Raw genomic sequence first — 23,621 nt, 5'->3', positions numbered from 1 at the left:
CGCAGACTTTTCCACGCCCTGCTGCTCAACCTGACATCACAAATTTTTCTCACCTGTGTGGGTCTTTTGCTCACCAGAGAATATGTTTTTTTTTAGCACCCAAATGCTCAGAACAAATGCTGAGCTAAGCAAGCCGTCATGAGAAGTTGAACGAGGGCGCCACCTACTGGGAGAGGAAAAATGCCCCAGGCTAGCCAAATCGCAGCAGCCAGAGGTAAACTAGCAAGACCAGGGGCATCAGCTATCACCCTCAGCCAGGAGCTGGGCGCCAGATGGTCAACAGAAGGGTTTTACGTGGAAACAATGTGTGGAGAGTTTGCTATCCTGATGCATTTGCCCCATAAATATTGCAGTTGTTTCATCCTGAGTCTTTTTACTTTTTTGAACTGTAATTAACATGTAACACTGCATTAGCTTTCGAATGTGCAATGACCACAGTAAGTTTAATTAGTAATCCGAGTTCTTCAACCCCCGAGGTCAGTACTACAGGCAAATACTAAATGTCAGGGTGTCATTTCGGTAACAGTAACGTTCTTGTTCAACTAACCGGTGACTTTCTTTCGGAAATGTCTACCTCCGGGCAAGTCTGTGCCCATCAAACAGGTGTTTGCATCCGTCATTATTTAGGTAAATACTGCAGCAAGTTTCAGTTTCTCCCTCAGACTTTGTGGATCAGTAAATGGTACTACATGGTGCCAGCCATGTCTGTCCGGCATTACAGGGTGGCATAGAGACAGATAACTACCACAGGTATTTATTTTATGCTTTATTTTATAAATACTGTGTTTATAGGCTGCTTTGAGATAAGAAGGATATACCCAGTCTCTTAAAGTTGTTTATCAGCAAGACTACAGTAGAACTTGCTATTTGGATCTCCAGGGCTGGCTCATTTCAGGAAAAACCATTATGACAAATAAACCTGAGAAGAATATCAGTTACTACCACTGTGCAAAAGAGAATAACCATTTATTAAAGTAGGTACAGAACATCTGTTTACTCAAATTTTAATACTGATTTACATATTGTTTGTGAAACAATTCCTATTATGTTTATAACCAGAAAATTTCAACCAATTACAGATTTTTCACTTATCAAACACACAGTTAATAATCTTGAGGGGAAAATACATCAGAAGCATATATACAATTATAGAAGTTCTTATTATACATGTAGCATGGAAGATACATTTATTACTTTTTACATCTTCTAGAAGACATTCAAATCAAGATAAATAGATCCAAACTGGTCGATAAACTTCTGGAGGCTGAGGTCCTTCATTTAATTTTTTTGTGATAAGAAAATCCAAAATTATTAATGTTGACTTTCTCATCATACATTCATCTAAAGACGGTAAAAACAACTTGTAGACTGCAGATTGGTTAGTGTAGGTGTTGTATAGTGGTTTATCATTAGTTAATCGACCGCAGGGGGATCTCTGCTGGAGAAGAAAAAAATCTGTATTTATTTCTATCTGACAAAGAAACAAAACGAAAATGAAAGAAAAGTTGCTTCCAACTCTGTGTGATGCCCTTTCTGGCCCAGCCCATTATGTCCTGATGAACACTCTAAATGTTTTCTTTTTCATAAAGGTAAAAGTCTGAAAAGAAAGACACACTGTGTATGCTTTTTCCCAAAATAGAGATTTTTAAAAAATATATACATATAATATATAGAAGCTGAAATTATGTAAAACCAGTACAACGCCACAGTGAGGAAGTGGGAGCAGCATGTGGATTACAGAACGACCCGCAGCAGCTTGGGGGCGCGCCCCGCCCACCTGCTCCGTGATTTCGTGATCACACCCAGGTGTCACCAAGCCGGAGTGAAGGCACTACTGACGGCAGGTAGTGCAAAGAGCTCAGGTACTTCTTCGATTAAGAATAAAATACTTTATAAACGGGTAGATGAAGATGCAAAATGGCACATTTTTTTTCAACTCATTCCAGTGTCAAAGCTCAACCAAAAGACCTAAATATACAAACGCAGCCTGGAGGGATTTTAGTGCAAACGTGAAGAGTAACGGCATAACTTACTTAAATAAGGTACCGGGAGGGAGGGGCTGTTCTACGAGGTTTCCCGGGGAAGACAAACTTAACGGCCTCTGGTGCAACTCTGGTGCAACGTCTCACTCAGACTGCCAGGTCTAGATGACAACGTCAGAGGTGAAAACTCACCTACTAAGTGTTTAGTTTTTTATTATTCTAACTTGTAAGGGGAAACTAAAAGAGCGATTTGTTGAGGATCAAAATATTTTCTTAGCTCTGCAGATGGGGCTCAGAACTAGCGCGCGCTCTCCCGAAGGCCGCACACGCAATGCTGGTGTTTGGCCGCCTGGGCACCCACGGGGCACCCACGGGGCACCCACGGGGCGCCCGCGGGGCCGGGCTCGGCTTGCGGCTGCGTCAGAAGGTCTCGTCGTCGTGGCAGTTGGTGGCCCAGTGCCCGAACACCTCGCAGATTTCACAGTACGGGCGCTCCTCGCCTCGGCTGCCGTGGTGTGTGGAGTGGGGCGGGTCCTCGGACATCTGCGCCTGGGTGGGGCAGTCCTCCGTGTCGTGGAGATCAAAGCAGTCACATATGTCACAGAAGAGGCGAGGCGGCTTCTTGGACTGTCTCTCCTGGTCATCACTGTGGGTATGAACGTGTGTGATCAGAACCCCATCGCTATCATTAGACATTCAAGGGGCGGTATCACTTGTAAAGCACAAAAAGTAAGTGAGAGTTCTGGCCACATCTGGGAGCCTTGAGTGTCGCTGCCACCACTCACACCAACATTTTCAGGTCAAGCCCCCAGTAATGTGTATCACTCTCTTGCCAGATTTACGGAAATGGATTTGCAGCCCATTAACCACTGAGCAACTGTTTCTCCAACCCACTGGAGGACCCGACTCTAAGAACACAGTTTATTCAGATGGAGCGAAGGTTCTGCTCAGCACTGCTTTATGTGAAGTACCTGTCGTAATTGTTTAGGTCGTCACCGTTCCCGTTAAGGGCTGCCTCTGACATCATCTCCACCTTCATCTTGAGGTCTTGGTTCTTCCTCTGAAGGTCCACTATTACTGAATTCAGGAAATCAATCTAATGTGTTAGAAAGAGAAAAGAACCGGATGTGTAAACCGTCTAAAGCGTGCACGGTGGGCTGTCTAGTAGTCACAGACGCACCCTGTCCGCTCCGGCTGCGAGTGTGCAGCACGTCGCAGGGGGCCGACACTGGCCGTTGGGGAACCTGTGTGTTACACACACACGGAAAACTTTACAGAAACCCTGCTGGACTAGTCCGTGACGCAGGTCTGCAGACTGGACAGAGGGCGGGGAAATCCTCCTCACCCCAGCCACTGACTGGTCACGGCAGGACGGTGAGTGAGCCTTCAGAGAGAGGTGGAGGCGTTTGAAAGAGGGTTCCGAGCTCCCTTTTGGCCGAGGCGGCGCTCTGGCCCGTGCCCAGATGCCACAGCGGGGAAGAGTGACGGGCCCAGGTGCCTGGTAGTGGGGCGGCAGGTGACCAGAGGGAGGAAAGGGTCTCGTCCTAACAGTTGCTTTCAAACCAGGGGCAATTTCGTTGCTTCCCTCTTCTACCGATAACAAAAAGTTCTCATTGCTCTAACTAGCCGATGAAAACATCCCACTTCACAGTATTGAAAAAATGTGTATGAGGGTGTACACATCCACAGATGGTGTGAGTTTTAAAGAAGTAATCGGCCTTTTTCGCCAGCCGGGGCTCCCTGGGGAACACAGCTAGCGAGCAATCGCAGCTTTGTGGCTCTCTGAGGACGACAGGGACGGCAGGGCCACTGACCGCTCGCTCTCAGTTCTGAAACTGCATTTGCCGAGACCCTATCATGGTAGGAGCTCCGTTTCGGGAAGAAGAAAAAGGCACAAAACGGATGTAAGTAGAGTGGGAGACCACGCGTACACTCGCACGCATGCACACCACGCGCTCACAAATTAGGAAACATAAAACAAACCATTTGCTGATTGGAAGAAAAGCGTTGGCAGCGGCAGATGAAGCAAACGGAAGCAGAAAGGAAAGGGGGAGAAAGAAAAAACACTGTTAATTAAGTTGAAGTTCTTCAGACACACACACTAAGCAGACGGTGCTAACCAGGGTAAGTTACCGCACCTGCTGAACCTCTTCACGCCTTTCCAAGGAGATGGCAGAGAAACTGCCAACTCCCTGAGTTTTTATTTACAAGTGAAACATGGCTCTTATGCCTGTGACTTTTGAACAGAATAAACAGATCCAAATACCATTAAAACCGAAGACAGGTGCTTCTTGCCAGTGAGCTGTTATATTTCCGAAAAGAGAGTACTTTGCCTCTATAGGACCTCGTTTTTAGAACTAGGACTGTTCTGTTACTTGTGGCTGTAGGGAAGTTTCCAGAACCCTGTGTTTTGAAGGTAGAGCAATTCTACTTGCAGGAATTTATTCCAAAGAAATGGTATGACATCTGCAAAGTGACAGATGTCCAAAACAAGCCATCTCAGTGTTGTTCACAGTGCCCCTAGGAGATGAGAAACATCCCGAGTGTCACGCCAGCCACAGAGAACCAATGACATCGAGGTGTGTCCGCAACATGGAACGCCGTACAGCTGCGAAAAAGACCTGTGCACATCACTGTATGTAACACGCCACCATGTACATAGAGGGGAAGGACTGTTAGTCTTGGCTTAGGTGCACATTCAAAAAAATTCCTGAAACTGTTTTTTTTACAAAGACACTAATAACAGTGATGACCTGTTCGGAGGGCTGGGAACCGACTGGGAGGGAAAGGTTTGGAGGGCGACTTATTTTATCTGTTGATACCTCTCACACTGCTTAGTATTTAGATCATATTACCTGTTCAAAAGATGAAATGATTTTTTAAAGACAGCGAGCAAGCGAAGCAAAAGGGGGCGCCTCACCTGACTCTCCTGGGCCCGCTCGTCCTCCTCCGCCTGCAGGTCAGTATTGCCTGAAGGTAAAACACAAGAGAAAAAGGGGAGGGGGTCTGGAAAACCTGCCATCTTTTTCCTTCTTGTCGAAATGAGAGGGCCAGCACTAGAAACTCATGTTCGGTGGAATTCCCAGCTGTGCCTCTTCGAGAACACATTTGTGAGCTGCTGTCCCCTACCCGGACCCCCGAGGGACCCACCCGGTGCTGGCCTGAGCCCTGCGGGTGTTCTCTCTCGGGCAGGCTCTCTGCTGCATAAGGACAGCCGTCCTGTTCACCCCAATTTAAGGAGGCGGGGACCACCTCTGTTCTCCTTCAGTGGGGCACCCCTGGAGCCTGCAACTGCACTGAGGTGGCAGCCGTGTCTGCTGTCTTGTTTCTGCCAACACCCCAGACCACGGGGAGGCCCAGAGTAGGATACCAGGTGCACCCCTGGACCTGGGTCATGCCCGGCCCTCGTTTGAATCAGCAGTGGGAGAGCCCAGGGCAGAAGGGCCGGGTGGAGCCGTACGTCAGCTGCCTTCAACCTTGGCCAGAAACGGCCCCTCTGCAGGGAGCAGCGGGCACCACGGGGTCAGGAAGGAGTGCCACGCGGGCAGCGTTTTACCTGAGGAGCTGCTGAGTTGCCTTCTGTTTTCTTTGAGTTGAAGCTCCAAGTTCTTTACCTTGAGCTCCAGCTTCACCTTGTCGGACTCCAGAGACTGCACCACGGAGTGCAGGGACTTGGCAGAAGCGTTCTCCCCACGGAGTGCCGTCACCTGAAACAGAGGGTGGGCTCAGGCTGCGGGAGGCCTGGAGGAGGCCACGAGGACGCAAGGACGCGAGGACGCGAGGACGCGAGGACGGTCCCCTACCTCATTCCTCAGTCTCTCCAGCTCCGCGTCCTTCTCTGTGAGCAAGGCACTAGTAATACTGATGGATTTCTGCAAGGAAGCTTTTTCTTCATCAGTGTCTTTTAATAACTTGGATTCCCTAAAAGACCAAAGAGTCAAAAATTCCCGAAATCAACTGAGAGTGACCGGTGCACAACCGTCTTAGAACAAGCACGCGATTAACTCGAGTTAATGTAAAGGAAAAAATGTCTACCGCGGGGAAGTTGTATAGGGGGCTAAGGCTACTATGTGTCTAAATTTGACTTGAAGTTTTACTTACTGTGAAGGCAGAATAAGTTTACTATGCATAGACATGCCAGAATCTGCATATCATTGTATCCATTTGAATTTAAAGAAACAAGTTAATAACTTCGGAAGATGTACAATTAAAAAAACAAAACTGTTGCACCCCCCCCAAAGAATTCTTTTAAATATCTACCCAGCTGAATTCTGTTACTTCTTGAATAAACTAGTACCAAGCAGTAACAACGATTAAAATACACACATGCAAAGCGGTTATACGGATGTCATGCACAGCAGTTTTATGCTGGAAATATCGATTGGTTCTCACTAAGTTCAGTAACTTTTTGCAAGTTCCAAGAATTTGGTTTTGAGATCTTATGGGCCAAAACAGTAGTGATCTACTACTATTCAGACGGAAGGACTCTCACTTTTCCTCCGTGGGACCTGAGGAGGACATTGAGTTGCTCACAGAGGCTGGAACAGGAATGTTAAGGCGAATTTCCAGGTACAGAATGGCAGCGTGGGGTGTCTGGAGGGAGGTCTGAGCCCCGGGTTCCTGTTCTCAGCCCCGCTCAGTGCTTGGTTGCCAGCAGAGGGAGGGGCCAGGCCTTTGATGAGAGGGAAACACACAGAGGCGAGGGAGTGGGAAAAGGAAGGGGCAGGGGGACGGGGCACGGGGATTGGGGCGAGACGCAGCAGGTACCACCCGAAAGGGCGGGCGGCTGAGTGTTGACCTGTGCGTGCATTTGCTTAAAGTTTTGTTGTAAGAATCACATGCGTGTGAAAGGGCCACAGTCACCAACGAGGAAAGGCTGACAATGGTGACAGATGGGAAGAGACTAAGGTGCAATGACATGAGTGCAATGTGGTTTCCTGGCTTGGATCCCGAAGAGGAAAAGGGCATCGGTAGGAAAACCGGGGCACCCGTATGATGTTCAGAGGTAAGGCTTATAGAGTACGTCACGTGTCCACGTTAAGGGGGCTCTGGGGGAAGGGCACGTGGGACCACTCTGGACTGCCTTTGCAATTTTCTGTGAATCTGTCATTTTAAAACAGTGCTTTTAAAAAAATTACATTTTAAAATGCAGTGTGACATAAGAGGAAAAAGACCTGGTATCACAAAAATACTTCGGGAAAAACAAAACTGGAGAAAATTTTCCTGGCCAGCCCTCAGGCCACACAGCCTAAACACTTCTTTAATGCAGCTGATCATCAGTGAGAATTCGGAACCTCAACAACACGCCAAATCGCTCCCGGTTCTGTGAGGGGTGGGTGGGTACGGAACACGTTGTGGTTTGGTCTGTTCCAGAATCAACAGGGAGAGTCGGAGACCGAGGCCCAGGTAGGAAATGGCAGAACGGATGTCTGGTTAGTGAGACCCACGATATCCGGCACACGAATTACAGAATTCTTGTGATTTATGGTGAACCGAAGTTCTACGCAAAGATAAAATGTGTCGTATTTGTCTCATTGTGTGGCTTACACTCACACTCCAGAATGATAAGTAGTAAGAAAAGAATCCAAGACTTACAGAAATTTCTTGAATTCAACACCCAAACATTATTTGTGCCCTGAACAGGGAGCGGGCATTGGTGATGGTGAGTCACTGAGTAACACCTTGCTATGAAACAGGATCTTGCTTAGGTTGAAACAAAAACAAAGATTTTAACAGAGGAAATATATGAGCCCTTCTTCCACCTGGAAAGGAAGCATCTGATGTCATCCAAAGGTTCGGCAGAGCTCGGGCTTCTGAAGCTTCTACTGAACTTACTTGGTAGTTTATTGTAAAACCTTTTTCAAGAGCTTCAGCTGTGATAAATCCAACTCAAATCTGAATGTCACTCTAAATGTTTTTACTGAGAAACACCAGGATTTGGGGTCGTTGAGCAGACTTGGATTCTTCCATCGTCAGGACTCTAGGTAGCCACGACATCACAGGGACCTGGTGTTAGGGACCCCAGCCGGCAGGAGGCGGGAGGTCTGGGCATCTTTATCTGCTTATCGTCACATACACACAACCTCTCAGCAAGGCCGCTTTCCAAGGAGAGGGCAAGCAAGACATTTCTTGTACAGGTTACCAAAAGATGCGTGGTTAGGAAAAGGCTGTAACTTGTGACAAACGCCAGGACACACAGACGCTGGCAGCTCATCTCTGGGACAAACCTGCACGGCTGGCTCCTGAGGCTACTTCTAAGCCCCGACCCCACTGTGCGAACCAAGAGGGGCGGAGTTAAACCACGCATGCCAACGTCACTGGCATCAGCGTCACAAACCACACCCACGGGGCCTGTGTTGCTTGGAAGCCACGCCGACTAGAGTGGTTGGCGTCACTCAAAATGCCAAAAAGGGAAGGTGAACGTCCCAGGAAGGAAGGGCCAGAGCGACCAGCAACCGTAGCTCTGCAGGAGCTACCCAGATTCTTTCCTTACTACTCACGTGAGAAGTGAATTCTAGTAATGAAGCAAAACCCTTAAGGTGTTGCTGGGCAAGCTTTACAAATGCGAGGGGACGAGAACCGAGTGTCAGGAACACGGGAGATGCAAATCTGCCAGCAGAACCAAGTGGGATCCGTGTTGTGTAAAGATAACATGTGTGTGCGTGTGCGTGGATACCGCTGAGAGTATGTTACAAAACAAAAGCAAGACACGGAGGGACAGAGGCAGCCAAAAATATATACAACAACTTGGTTTACTAAAAATATATGAAATTCATTTATTATAACGTGGATAGACTTTCTTTAGCCTTACCATGAAAGACACACAGATAGAGCAAAGGAAGCAAGAGCAGGAAGGGAAAAGAGAGGGTGAGATGAGCAGCGAGAGCTCGGAGACAGTCAGGCGGCCGCCCGCGCGGCGAGGGGGCCGGAGCAGCACGGGCGTCTTCGGGACGGGTGGGCCCGCCACCCCCTCCTCAGTGGGGGGGCAACCTTGCACTCACACTAACAGAATTAGTTCTGACTCCAAAAAGGCCACACCTAAGGTGTTTCTCTCTGACGTCCCTTCCTTGACCCGGAAGAGCCTAGGGCAGGAGGGAAGCCAAAGGACTCCCTAGTCAGCTGCAGGCTCCGGGGTCAGAGGGACCCGCCTCCCCAGGGTGACGGCTGCAGCCGCCACAGGAGCAGTCTGGCAGGAGGGCTCTGCCTGACCTGACGTCCTGGAACCCGCTTGGGACGGGGGCCTGTCTGCCTGGGAGACCAGTGTTCCAAAGAAATGACTATATTTTTACAAGAAAAACCCTTTCTAGCTGTTGCTTGCAATTCAATCTTTAGATACCGAACAAAACAAAACAAAACATTGCAATACAGGGGACATTACTAATTTCTTAATGGTAAGTAGCTTCATCCCATAGTTAGGAGTAAGTTCTGCACTTTGATATAATGACTTGGAATAAGCAATGATATGCTTTCTTGATTATGTACATTCAGTTACCGCTTTTAAATTAAACTGTCAACTAAGATCTCAGTTCTCTATGATTTAAATACTTTCTAGACTTTAAAATTAAGAGCATATCAAGTTCTTTCTAGTACTCCATGCTAAATTAACTTAACTATTGCACACACACAGACCTACATACCCACCCTTTACCTAACTGACTTTGGAAGGCATTTAAGGGCCCAAATTATTAGCTCAAATATATACTTTCATTCAGATTTCTGAAACAAACACAACTTCCCATGAGGGTTAATTAACAATTCGACAAAAAAAAAAAAAAGGAGAGCTGTAAACGTGAGAAACTAGATGAAAAAATTTTTCACTCCCAGAAAAAATTACCATCTCTGTCTGCATTTACTGATAACAAAGAGTGGCTTTTCCAGAGACACTGCCCTAAACGCACCCCACGCCTGACACCGGAGCAGAGGCGGTAGGTATAACACGGGGACAGGAAAGTGCCCGTTGGCACCAATCTGTCCCTCCTTCTGAAGCCAGGAGAGAGTTACAGGCCCAGTCGCATTTTGAAAGGCATGTGATTCAGTTTCAGTCACAGGGCAAGGACTGACGAAGCGTGGCGACGTTCTCTTTAAAAATAATAATAAACGTAGAGCAAGACAAGAAGCAGCACGAAGCTCTGAGGACCTGGAGCCTACGCCTGCCTCGGAGCTCTCGGCCGAGGCGCCCACCTCCTCGGGGCTTCCACCTCACCACGTTTGAGTGCACGTGCCGCCACACGCTTCACGGGGCGGCTTTGAGATGACACCTGTGACTACAAACGCCACACAAGTGCCAGGGGCCAGCCAGCGCTCGCACCGGCCCACGTTCGTCTGTCTGTGCCCTGGCCAGAACGCCACAGGAGAGCCCGGGGAATTTTTCACATATCCTGGGTAACTGCGCACATCCGGTCTTTTTTAAAGAAACGAAGCCTTAAGCACTTGGAAAGAAACACCCCGAGGCCCACGAGGGCAGAGCCAGGCCCAAGGCAGGAGCCGGGGGAAAGCCTGGCTGTGCCCAGCCACCTGGAGGCCACCTGGCTGGACCGGGGCCCAGGCGGGGCCGAGGCGGGGCCGGCCCGCGTGCATTCTGGTGTGAGACTTGACAGAAGGACGAACCTTAATGAAAGGAGGAAAGGTACCCAGACCAAGGCCCACTGTCCGTCAGGGTGTAGCTGATGGAGCCCAAACAGCAGGGTGGGCTCAGTCAAGCCCTCAGCTACTGATCGGCTGGCCAGAGGGGACACTGCTGGGTAGGCATGTGCGTCCGAGGTCGCGGGGGGGCAGCGGCTCTGAGGACCGCAGCTGGGCAAGGCCACGGGGAACTCTTTTCTGACTGTTCTGTTTTGTTATTACTTTCAGTTTCCCTGCACACAAACTGCACATTCTCAAAGAGCAGACAGACTGTCAGCATGTATAAACGGCTATTTCTGTGGGCCTGTTTATCCTCACTCAAAAGTACTGGAAGGCTTCCATTTTCATGCTGTTTGATCGTCATGAAAAGGTACCAAAGCCCTTTTTTGAACAATAAATAGAAACATTTGTAATTGGGTTACCTGTTCGTATTGAAAAGCTAAAATTTTTATACAATAGAAATCAGTATTTATATGCAGATCAATTACGCCTGAAAAATGGCAGTATTTTTAGTTACTGAATCTAGGAGGGAACAGCAATACCCTATGAGACCGTCTGACTTCTGAAGACACACAACTCCCGTGGCAAATTCAACTCTTTTTGCTTTAGGAACACATCCTGAAACTCCTGCGAGTGAATCCTCGTAACTTGTCAATCATGAGTGCAGAACTGTCAGAGCTTTCTGACCTGGGTGGGGGTGGGGGGTTTCCTGCCAGTCCCCGCACACGCACACACAGTGTCCTAGTGCCTTCCTGATGAAACACGCACACTCACGCACATGCCACTGGGAAACAGGAGGAGAAAACCTACCTCTTTTTCATTTCTAACAGCTGGTTATTGAGCACAGATCTCTCTTCCTCCACCTGGAAAAAAGCAAACACGAACAAACTCAGCTCCTCACGAGCCCCCAGAGAGGCCCGCTTCTCACGCCGCACGTCATGCTCCCGGGCTCCAGGCCGCGCAAGCCGCTGTCCCCCACTCACAGGATGTATAGTAGGCAGTTTACAAATCATTTATGACCTGAGTGACTCCCCTTCCTCAAGGACTTGAGAGTGAAGATATTAAACAACAGTCCTGACCAGTGTGGCTCAGTGGGTTGGGCACTGCCCCGCAAAGCAAAAGGTTGCTGGTTTGATTCCCAGCCAGGACACATGGCGGGGTTGTGGGTTTGGTCCCCGATTGGGGTGCATACGAGAGGCAACTGATTAGGCAACTGATCGATGTTTCTCTCTCTCGCACATCAAAGTGATTCTCTCTCTCTTCCTCCCTCCTTCCCTTTCCCCTCTCTAAAAATAAGTAAATATAAGCGATGAGTGAAAGTGTCACACTGACATTCTGGCCCCTCTACTGAGAAACAGAGGTCGAGTGTCACCAACTTCAGAAGGGCTAGGGGGCAGGCCATGCGCTCCCGGTGGGCCTCATCTGAGGCTACAGTCCAAGCGTTTGTTTCTCACCCACAGAATTCAGAGGTTACAAAAGAAGTCCCAGCGGCCTTCTATTTCCAAAATTCTACCACTGTACACAGTGTGGAGAAACAAAAGCGTCAGTTAGTGAGACCTGAGAGCAGCCTCACCTCTGCCCCCCACCTGCACCGGAGGTTAGCGGCCCCCTGATTTCCGCTCGGGCTGCTCCCCAAACAAAGCCCCCGTGTGGGTGTGGGTTTTTTTAAAATGGTAACTGAGAGACTGGGTAATCACGTGGCCAGCAGTCTGGGATTTAAGTTGCACGCAGTCAAGGACTCATTTCTGCTGGCGTGCCTGTGACGCCCCTGCTCTGCCGAGGTCCTCACACCCACCACGGGCCCCTGGGTTCCCGACACCAACCTGCACTCGCCACGCCCGTCGCAGCTAACACACAGCTGTTCACGTCTGGGGAGCGGGACGCCGTGCTGAGAGGGGCTCTCGTTTTTTTCCCCTTCATACCCTTTTATAGAGTTTTTAACTATTGTTTTAAACAAGGAAGCTGTTTTACTTTTTAAGTTAAAAAATCACTGGCGTGTAAGGAAGTGACTGACTTCTGAGTACGAAACCTTGCCCCCCCGTAACCCTGACGTCCTCACGTATCGGCTCCAGGAGATTCGTGTCATTCTTTTGGATTTTCTACACCATGCCGTCTGCAAACGAAAACAGTTTTATTTATGTCTTTGCACCATCTTTCCTTCTTCTGTCTCATTAGCAAGGGCTGGCTGTAGGACGAGAGGGGACACCCTCGCCCTGGTGCTGATCTCGGAGGAAAACCTTCGCGTTTCTTGCCGTCAGGTGCGATGCCCACTGGGGGTTTACCAACCGCCTTCTCCAGCGGAGCAAGTCCCCCCCAGGCCTAGTTTGCTGAGAGACGTTGTTGTAATGGATGATAGACTTTCTTCAAATGCCTTTTCTGCACCTGTTGACATGATCGTGTGGTTTTCTTCCTCTTCGGTCTGTTGATGGGATTGGATTGCAGCGACTGATTTTTAATGCTGAATTAGCCTTGAGTATCCGGGGTAAATCCCTCTTGGTTGTGGCCCCTAATTCTTTTTATATGTGGCTGGATTCAATTCGCTGATGTTTCGTTGGCACACACTATTTTGAATCCGTTTATGTTACCTACTAGAAAAGGCAAAACTATGGGGCCATAGAAGAGATAAATAAATGGGTTTTAGGGATTGAGAGGGACTATGAGGAGCAGGAAAAAGCTTTCTGGGGTGAGGGAAATCCTGACTGTGAGGCCAGCTGTGGCCGTGCACCTGTCAACACTCACTGAACCGCACACCCATGACGGTGAATCTCATGTAAGTCACATCTTCACACATATGACTAGGGGGGAAAGGCAAATGTGAGCAATAATCTATACAATGCAGCTTTGGTAAGAAACACAGCTGTGTGCATGCACATGTTTACATGTGCTGTGACCCCTGTGAAGAGCGATTTGGAAAGACCCCCCCCCCAGTCGCCGGTGACGTGGCCTCTCCATGGGAACAACAGCGGGGCAATGCCTTTGAAATGACACATATCTGTACTGGTTCATGTTGCAAACAAGGACATGTTTATAACTTCAAAATAACATTATAACTTTAAAGGAATAAATAAATCTCATTTTTAGAGACACAAAAATATTTATAAAGTGACAGGAAGTCTAGGGTTTGCTTCCAAGTCGCCCGTGGCAGGGTGAAGGGTGCGTGGGAGCGCGCAGGGGCAAGCGCGGCCCCACGGTGCTGCCCTGCTCACCCGGCTTCTGTGTGGGGCTGGTGCTTTTCCTAATGCAGTTTCACTAAAAGGGCGCGTCACTTTAAAAAACATATTAAGAAAAGAGTGTACGGACACCCATTGTCTCAAAGAGTTTATCCACAAAGCTGCTTTACAAATAAAGATGGTGGGTGATTTCCTTTTACTCCGTCACTTGAGCCGTGAGAAACACCAGGCCGTGTGAAGGGAAGGCCATGCTGAAGCTCAGAGCACCGCGGCCGCAGCCCCCCCTTGGCAGGATCAGCAAAGCCACGGGGGCACAAACTGCTCGGGAGGCGCAGCAGCGTCCACTTCTGCTCGTGTCTGCTTGGCTCCCCGCTGTCCCCGCCGTGTCCGGAACACACAGGCAGCCATGCAGCGCGTACTCACTGACTGCTTGCAACGCTGGGGACACACTAACACCACTGAACTGCACACTGTGAAATGGTTAGAGCAGCAAGGGTCACGTCCTGCGTGTTTTAACACACGCATCAGCCACTGGGGCAGCGGGAACCACGTCGGCCCACGGCAGGAGCCCCTGGGAGAGTGCAGAGCCCACGCGGCGACCCCGATGGCCTTCCTGGAGGGCTGAGCTGTGCTGACTGGCAGCTGAGTCACGTGCCACTGCAGGACCAGGGCACGCTCACACGGTCTGACCTGATGAAAGGCCTGGCACACCAGGTGACACTGTGTGAGAGTCTCTGCCACTGTCGGCGCCCGAGAAATCAGGCCTGGCTGCCTCTCCCAATCCTGGCTGTCACCCTCCCCACAAAATGAAAACCCCATTCGGGAAAAGGAGTTGAAAGTGTGTCTTAGAGTACCATGTGACCCCACCGCCCCAGTCCAGCTCACGGGTATTTTTTAAAATCTTAACAGCAATGACGATGCAGTAGAAACGAGTTTCATTCCCAGTACAGGGGGCTGGGGAGTAACAGGCTTCCGAGTTAGTCAGACACGAGCTCGGATCTCGGCCTGGGTCCTTCCCTGGGGGCGTACATCACCTTTGAGCCTCAGCCGTGTGCGGCGTCCGGTGTGCGGCGAGGGACGCCGGGAGACGGGCCGGGAGCGGGTGCTGCCGCGTCGGGTGCCGGCGGAGCTCTGGCCCTGCCCCGTGTCAGCCTGGTCCCTGCTGCTCTGGTGTCTAGGAGGGACCACTGACTATTTCTATTACTACTGCAATTAAAAGTCTTTCTTTAAAAAAAAAAAGGGGTTTCTGCCAAAACACTGGCTCTGTACATTTCCGAACACAGCCCATCAACAGTTTGGTTGGACTCTGGAGAAGTGACGAAGTAAATATTTGGACTTTCACTTGAGGAAGCAGTGCTTTCGAGTCCTGGAGATCACACAGGGCGGTAGAGCCAAGGAGTCGACCAGCCTTCTTCACGCCACGGCTTCTCCTAGGGCGTTTTATTTAAGTGGGTGCTTCCCTCCCTTTGAATCGTGACCTGTGACCTCCCCAGGTGGTTGATGTTGTCAGCGACCTCCGGCATCGAGGCCTCACATGATGTAGTTCACCCGACTTGTCTCCCCCGAGCAAGACACGGACAACTGCGGAGGGCGTAAGGATCCGCTCCTCGAGGACTGGGATTGTGCTCAGTTGTTCCTTCGCAGGCACTACCCCTAACAGCCTTCGAAGTCACAAAGCCTTTTCCAAAGGAAGGTCATTCAGGTCCAATACGCAAAAGCTAGGGAGCTGGAGGCTGCGGAGGGGCCGAGACCCTCTGCCCAGGCGCCGCCCTGCCCCGCCCAAGCCCTGTCTGCTTCTGGGTAGGGAAGCAGAGATGGAACCGACAGCCCAGTGAGGCCACCGCGTGGGGTGCTGGGATGACCTCTGTGTGCCCCTCCCGTGGGTAGAACCCACTCTCTACCAGAAGGTCAACCAAACGAGAGGAGGAGCTGGGACCCCCCCTTGCGAGTCCTCACAGACACACGGACGTCAGGGCCACCCAGCGTGTCCGGCACTCTGGCCTGTGCCCGGGGCGACAGCCTCGTGTGGTTGCAGGGCAGCTACTCTTCCCGAACCCCACCTCTCACGTACTGACCACGGGGAGTGCCGGCCCTCTGCCTAAGTCCGCCCGCTCCGGCCCCTTTCCCGCCCGAACCAGAAGGTGCACCCAGCTCCTGAGTCCAGGAGCTGACAGGCTGAGCAGCGGACTGCCTCCTCCGGGCTCCTGTCCCCCTTTCACAAACGGGGACAAAGGCAGAGCCATCTCTTACAAGCACCGCAGAGGTGAGTGAGACGAAGCTGTCACTCGCATGTGCCTGTCACACAGAAGGACACCACAGTGGTGAGAGACCGGTGGCGGAGATGTGGCCCCTCTTCTGTGAAGTGAAACGCTTGTGCGACGTCTGAGACCAACGCCCTGAAAAGTGCTCTTGCCTCCGACAGCGCCGTGTCCCCAGAGAGCGACACAACCCTACACGACTGCCCCAACTCCTCCATCCCTCGCGGGAGCAAATGCTGGTGAAGCGGGCTGGGGGCAGATGTCCCCCGTGACACGCAGAGCAAGAATGACTACTCGGCAGGATTTTCCGGAGCACCTGGCTCTGAGCCCCTGGGCCGGCATGAGATGCGACCAACAGCCGGCACTCGGAGCCAACTGTCCGAGGGCGACGGCGGAGCGCGGCACGCAGCAGACCCAGGTCTGCGTCCATGCCCGACGAACTCGCCCGAAGCCTTCGTGGTTTAAATCTGGGCGCGAGCGGGCCGGGTGGTGCCCACACTGGGCGTGACACACGTCCCCATGTGCCGCTGCCCGCAGGCGCACGTCCACACTCCACTGGGACGTGTCTGCCCCGTCGCTCTTTTCTAAAGGAGAGCAGAATCCTATCTAAAACCAGCCTCTGACCCTCACACGGAAACTGCTCTTGGAATCTGCCTCCTTAAAACCAGCTTTGATGAGTGGAAGTACAAACCTGAGAGAAAGGAGTGTTAACATCCAAGCCGTGGCAGGAAGGAGCTACTGTCCCTCCCCACGTAAACGCGCTGCTCTCGCATCACCCAGTAACGGCCTCGGCTGCCACTCGCTTGTGAGTTCCCAGTGTTGGTTTGTTTTTAAGGACCTGTCCACGGACTCGGACCTGAGCCCTACAGCTGCAGCACGCTTGCAAAGAGCAGGCACATGCCACCGCTGAGGGGATGTCCCACCTGGCACACCCGACCCCCCGGAGCGCAGGTCGGAGCCGTTTCTACACGGCGCCCACCAGACGCCCACCAGCCCCGCAGGCAGCAGATGGCAGCGCCAGCTGCGCCCACCCTGGGCCCCCTGACCTTCTGGTGGGTCGAGACTTCGTCCCTCCTTCTCCCCAGCTCCTCGGCAAGTTTCACGTTCTCCTCCTTCAGTGCTGAGAGCTGCTGGGACTTCTGCGCCGCTGCCTGCTTCAGGGTTTCTCTGCAAGGACAGTGGGTGCGCGGTTACCATAGAAACAAGACAGGCAAGGAAACTGTGGGAGACGAGCGGCCCCACGGCACCGGAGAAAATATATCTGGGTCACGTGCCCGACAGGATCTATAATAACAGGAGGCAGTGCGACCTCCTCGAGGGAGGGGCCAAGTGGCGCTGACCTCTCGGGAGGAGGACTGCCACCCACGGTTACTGCATGTTTCAAAAAAGGACTGAGTGAACGCCACATCCAGCCTCTCGCCACCCACACTCACCTTACCTCTGAGCCCTCCCCACACAGAACGCAAGGCTGCTCTGGAATAAACAAGGGGGACGGCCGGTGCCCCTCCTGTCTTTCAGGCTGTGTCTGTTAGGACACTGCACTGAGCCCTGTGGTGTGGATAGAGGGGTTCGCTTGGCTGCCAGGCGCTCGGTTCTAACTGCATGAGCCTGCACCCCGCTTTTCCTGGCAGGAGTCAAACTCTCCCGGTCTCAGTGGCTGGTGTCTGTCACCACCAAGTGCCGGCATGAATCTCAGTGTGTTTGTGGGTCAGCCGGAGGCGTGGTCCCGAAGGCAAGGCAGCTGTCTAGTTACGTGACAGGGGTTCCATTTCCACTGTGTTCTTCCCATAATGCTAGTGTGTCATTAAAGGCAGTAAATAAAAATAGAGCCTGCTCACCTATCTCGCCACTATCAGCCCGTAACACATGAGCAGGTAAGCACGTTTACTAAGCATCTTTTCAAGGTTTTCGAGATTAATCCAAGATATACATCCCAAACCATCCTTTACTCGTGGGCTTTCAAAATATTTTATTTGATCACTGGATTTCAGCCCTGTGCCACGGCGGGTTCTGATGCGATTATGGTTTTAAGCCTGCGCTGGCTGCGCTCCATCGAGTGAGCTGTCATGCGTGGCTGAGCTCCGAGTCCAGTCATCGGGGTTCGAAGCCATCTGCTGACGCATGAGTGCGTCTATTTTTAACTCCGATTGTCTGAGGGGTGGGGTGCTCGGCATCACAGTCTTCTCGGTTTTCAATTCTCCATCCACCTCTAACATGCGCACAGGGGTGAGCGCAGGAAGATTTGGGGGAGTGAAACCTACAGAGCAGTTCTCTCTGCGTGTCAGACCTGGTGTTTTACAAGGTGTTTGTTTAGCAAGTGAAGAAAAGCTGGGATAGAGGAACCTTTAGCCTCAGGTAATTAGCCATTCAAAACCTGGAAGGCTTGATTTCAGCTCTGGATCAAAATACACACACACACACACACACACACACACACACACACGACAGCTAAAGCTCATCCTGTCTAAAATCGATAACTCTTGACAAAAATGAAGATTCTGCTTATGGTGAAGCCGCCAGGAGCCAAACCTCTTGCGCCCGGGTGGACGGACAACGCCCTCATCGGGGTGTGTGGCCTCAGCATCCGTGAGCACTGGGGGCGAGGTCTGCGATGCTGTGCTCTCTGTTCCGGCCTTGTGTCTTGTAAGGCTGTGTAGGTCCCTGGTGTCTACTGAGAGCCCACAGTAAGGAGGATTAACACGAGGAGTCTAAGAAATATCATCAAGTCCTAAGGGTTTGTTTAATGTTTTAAAAATCTACAAACTGCCTTCCTGTACATTTTCTCATTCAATCCTCAAACCCTAAGAAGGCTCATCATATCATTTGCATTTTAAAAACAAAACCACAGAGGCTCAGGGCGCTGAAGAGATTCGCCCCAAACCATCAAGTTGCAGAGCGAGAACAGGGGACCTAACGCCAGCGGACGGCCCGACGATGCTAACACAGAAGCACCTTCTCTCTTTCAGGTGCTGTGGACGCCTGCGCCTCACGGAGGGAGGCTCTTGTGGCCCGACTCCTGGGAACGCTCCAGGGAGTAATTCCGGAAATACTGCTATATTTCTACATGTTGCTAAGGCTACTTTTCTTTCTACGTGGCAAGAGATCATGAAACAGAAAAGAAGGATGCTAGGTTTTAAAACTGGGACAGAATAGACATGACTGATACTGACTAGTACACACGAGACTTCCGGGCTGACACGAATCCATGAGCTGCCACGCCAGACGCACCTACATCTACCTCCATCCGCCCCAGGTGAGCAGGGACGAGAGCTAGATCGCTGCTCAGAGCTTCCCTGGGACTCGACATCACCCAGCAGAGAGAGACCCTTTTACTCTTTTCCTCCGTCTGAAAACAGGGGCTGGCTAACCCAAATCGCATGCTTCCCTAAACCCAGCCCAGCCGGCACACGGAGGGTCAGGGATATGTGGCCCTGCATGTGGGGTCCCGGCGCCGAGGGCAGTGCCCTGTGGGGGGCAGTCCCTAGCAGACCTCCCGTGTCTCGGTGGCTGTCCCTTTCCCCCAAGGAACCACGGTCCTGGCAGGGGACGCGAGGAGCCACGGGCCTGCAGAACCGCAGAACAAACGCTCCGCCCCAGCCCGCAGCCCTGAGGACCGAGGCGCAGTCACAGGGCTTTCAGTTTGTTTCCTGAGAAGCACTGTTCCCATCTCCTAGGACCTTTCTATCAGCTGGTCCTGGAAGTGAGGCCAACTCTGGAGCGGGAACAATGAGTCCCTGGGCCAGGGCCTCTCTCAACCCACTCTTCACACCTCCCCACCGCAGCGCCTGGCCTACGTCCCGGGGTGGCCCCCGTGCCCGCCTCCTGCTAAGAATCCCAGCACCTGCTGGTGGAAGACTCGGCCCCTCAGGCCTGGTGGGCCAGGAACAAGGCTAAGAATCAGAAGCAGCCTGGGCTCTGCCCGCCCCGTGGCCTGGCTCCTCACCTGGGCCACCCGCTCAGGGACCAGACGGGTGGGGAGCGCGGCTGCGGGAGGAAGGCAGGCCAGGGGCAGGGGGGCAAGGGCAGGCCGGTCTCCTGCGGCCACTCCTCTGCTTCCGTGGGCAGGAGGCCACGCTCCCGTTATTCAAGGGGACCGTGCGAAGGGGACACAGAAACAGTCTGTCTCCCGTGAGACGTGACCCCACCCCACACCCTGGGGGCTGTGGCATGACAACGGCTCAGGGAGGACGTTGAGCACTCACGTGTGACACCATGTTGTGACCCCAAGAGACTCAAGTCTTGTGGCAGGAAAGGGGCGTTTCACCCTACGCGGAGCCCTCCTGGCCGGACCGCTCGGGCCCTCCACAGAGCTCAGGGGTGGGGCCGGGCAGGGGGTCTTCTCCGGCGGTCCAGATCTCGCTCACCGGTGGCCCAGGTGACACGGTGAACTACAGTGAACTCAGGGCCCCAGTGCTCCGGGTGAGGGTACCCACCGGCATCCGGGGGCCGGGGTGGGTGGGAGAGACCCTGAGCTGTACTGACCCTGCCCAGCCCTGATCCTGCAGGCACCTTCCCCGTCACTGTCACCGGGCTTTGGCAGGTGGAGAAGTGGAAGCTTCTCCTGACGACCGTGATCTCGGTCGTAAATTCACCAGTCTGGGCACTGGAACTGTCGGGACCGTCTAGCCAGCGTCCACGGAAGCCTCATGGAGACTCAGGTGGAGGAAGGGATCCGGGGTCAGCGTCCTGAGCAGCTCAGGCGAGACCGTTTCTGGCAGGATTTGAAGGCCTCTCAGCAGAACTAGACTCAGGCTAGTTTAATTCAAGCTCGATCAACAAATCGTGTTGTGGATGGTAACTCAGAATAGCAGTTTGGAAGTGATGCTTCTGTTTTTGCCTGAACCTCATCTGTCTGATCGGAACTCCAGATAAATAATATGAGCCCCTGGGGGGCAGGGGCGACACAGGATTCGTCTTTGCACCCTTCCGAGCGGCGCTGTGCTGCGCCCGACAAACATGCCCAAGTGCTCACCAGGTTCATCAGCTCCAGATTTGCAGTTTCACACACTTGATGCAGCATAGCTCTCAGAGGGCAAAACGGCATCTGCGTCCTGCCTATCGTTACAAGTGCCAGCGAAGTAACCGTGTGCACAGTTATTAAAACCAAACTTGAGAGGCAGCGCTGGCAAAGGGAGCATGGCCGGCCTGTCTGCCTGCAGTTGGGGCAACAGCCTGGTGGGTGAATCTTGATAAGAAAAAGTCTCGCAAAATTCTGCTCATTTAATTTCCACGCTGGAGGATCTGATTAGTCTTTAAAAAATCAAGGTTGTTGACAATCTCAGTAACGTCATTTTTTTTTCTCTTATAGAAAGGGTGTGGAAGGATTTGTTACCAAAGGGTCTGATGTGGCCAGACGTCAGTGACAGTCTCGGGGGTGGCGTGTACCCACACCGCTCACAAAGCCCCGAGTCCCCCCGTCCCGAGGCCTTACGGAATCACAGCCGAACCCCGAACGTCCTAACTGCCAGCCAGCACCCGGCATCTGGATCTTTACCGCGTTCTGCCTCGGAACCGGGGTGCAGGGGCCGCTTCCCCGGCGCGACAGTGTTGACCGGGCAGCAGGGGACTGTTTCCGCTTTGTGCACTTGTCAAGTATTGTTCAAAAGTAACGAGCATTGGTTTCCCTTCTGAGATTTTAAACGAGCCCCACAACTTCTCCCAAAGGAGATAAACTTACATTTCTCTCCTGAATTCTTCTATTTTTTGGTTCTCTACAGTCAGAAGTTCTTTCGATTTGTTCAGCTCTTCCACATTTTTCAAGTTGTTTTCTTTAAGTGAATCCAACTTAAAGACCAAGAGAAAAAAAAAGCGTGGTGAAATTATTTGGCTTTCCAATGGGCACGACTAAATTATGACATTATTCATGAAAATGTGCATTAAAAAACAGGTGAAATTTGTTACTTGTTTAAAAAGGGGGGGGGCCTGGGTGAAGAGCTGACAAATGAATGAGTCTTCACAGACCGCAAACCCTCCTCACGTTTAGTCGGACATTCCCCGTTCGTATCGCCAAAATGCCAAACTGCTTTCTAAGATAAAACGAGTTTCCTTTTACCTTATGTACAACTACCAACATTTACCACTGAACTTGATGTTTGAGTATGAACCGTCTTAAAAATAAAAAACAAGAAATAAATTGAAAAGGGATGACACCAGAAGGGGTCATTCTTTTTTTTTTTTTTTTTTTTAGGATTTTATTTATTTATTTATCTTTAGAGGGGAAGGAGAGAGGGAGAGAAACATCAATGTATGGTTGCCTTTTGTGCGTCCCCTGCTGGGAGTTGGCCTGCAGAGAACTGGACTACAACCCAGGCATGTGCCCTGACTGGGAATCGAACCGCAATCCTCTGGTTCGCAGGCCCGTGCTCAATCCACTGAGCTACACCAGCCAGGGCAGAAGGGGTCATTCTTTGTCATAAAAACAGACCCCTTTCCTTCCCCATAGATTAGTGAGTTAGGATGTGATATTTTTCAACACTAGTACCAACTTTACATAGTCCTCATTAAAAAAATTATTTGAAGCCCTAGGCTGGTGTGGCTCAGTGGGCTGAGTGCTGGCCTGCATGAACCAAAGGTTTGCTGGTTTGATTCCCAGTCGGGGCACATGCCTGGATTGCAGGCCAGGTCCCCAGTAGGAGGCGCATGGTGGGCAACCACACACTGATGTTTCTCTCCCTCTCTCCTTACCTTCCCCTTTCTCAAAAATAAAATATATTTTTAAGTTACTAAAAAATTACTTGAATAAAAATATTTGTAAATGGGAAAAAATCAGTCACCCATCTGAACTTCCATCTGAAAAGGGAAAAGTCATGTAGTAAGATTGAAAGATGCCCCGACTGGTGTGGCTCAGTGCACTGGGTGTCGTCACACAAACCAAAAGGTTGCGGGCTAGGTCAAGTTGGGAGCAAGTGAGAGGCGACTGATCAATGTTTCTCCCGGGTTTCCCCTCCCTTCGCCTCCCTCTAAAAATAAGTAAGTGAACCCTTAAAAAAATAAGACGGTGACGAAAGGCCCTCACACACACTCAGCCCTGCCCTCGGGGGGTGCAGACAGCTCAGGTGTGCCGCAGAAACGAACGCGGGTGTGACCGGAGTTCTGCGTGTGGAGCCCTCACCAAGGATGGGGGGCTTGTCAAGGGCCCCCATGACCACGCATCACATGGGGTGGGGGGGTTCCAGTGTCGTGCTGGCTTTCTGGGACTTGGGTAGTCATCTCCCACAGCCAGAGACACTTTTCTGTGTCACATGTCCTGACACTCCTGTGTCACAGGAGTCCTAAAAAGTGTCTTGCTAGTTTTTACACCACCATCATCCTTTTTGATGCCCTCTAACATTTCGGATTCATAGAAAAAAATCACAGTGGGCCCGAAAAACGACTCCTCCAGCCTGACACTCCGGCTGGAACTAAGGCACCGGGGTACGTGACGCTGTTGCGCTTCTCCCCGAGTCTCTCCGCAGACGCTAGAGATAGTCACTGAGATCGTCTCATTTACTTTGGCTTCTAATTTTGATTATCATCAATAATTCTTTAATGCCCTCCTATTTTTAGCTTCAGTCTTCTCCAAGAACCATCAGTTCTATAAATATACTGCC

General features: G+C 51.3%; 1 protein-coding gene across 10 annotated transcripts in view; it reads right to left on the bottom strand.

Moving 5' to 3' along the window:
• Positions 1–947: 947 nt before the first annotated feature.
• The window catches only part of CLIP1 (CAP-Gly domain containing linker protein 1), an 88,318-nt gene continuing 65,644 nt past the window's right edge, over positions 948–23,621 (bottom strand). For 6 of the 10 annotated variants that reach the window (XM_037051989.1, XM_037051994.1, XM_037051992.1 and 3 more), the window contains 9 exons: positions 21,710–21,816; positions 17,079–17,199; positions 11,415–11,467; positions 5,786–5,903; positions 5,539–5,689; positions 4,903–4,952; positions 3,966–3,971; positions 2,954–3,078; positions 948–2,628 (listed from right to left, as the gene is read on the bottom strand). In XM_037051989.1, the coding sequence (XP_036907884.1) occupies positions 2,403–2,628; positions 2,954–3,078; positions 3,966–3,971; positions 4,903–4,952; positions 5,539–5,689; positions 5,786–5,903; positions 11,415–11,467; positions 17,079–17,199; positions 21,710–21,816 (957 nt within the window). In that variant the 3' untranslated portion in view covers positions 948–2,402. The remainder of the gene's footprint in view (positions 2,629–2,953; positions 3,079–3,965; positions 3,972–4,902; positions 4,953–5,538; positions 5,690–5,785; positions 5,904–11,414; positions 11,468–17,078; positions 17,200–21,709; positions 21,817–23,621) is intronic. The other 4 variants (XM_037051991.1, XM_037051996.1, XM_037051997.1 and 1 more) reach the window with 1 other exon arrangement.

Source organism: Sturnira hondurensis, unplaced genomic scaffold (genome assembly GCF_014824575.4).
Source record: "Sturnira hondurensis isolate 20B ecotype Veracruz unplaced genomic scaffold, ASM1482457v3 Scaffold0007406, whole genome shotgun sequence".
Lineage (NCBI taxonomy): Eukaryota > Metazoa > Chordata > Mammalia > Chiroptera > Phyllostomidae > Sturnira > Sturnira hondurensis.
This window is presented reverse-complemented; position numbering and strand designations above follow the sequence as displayed.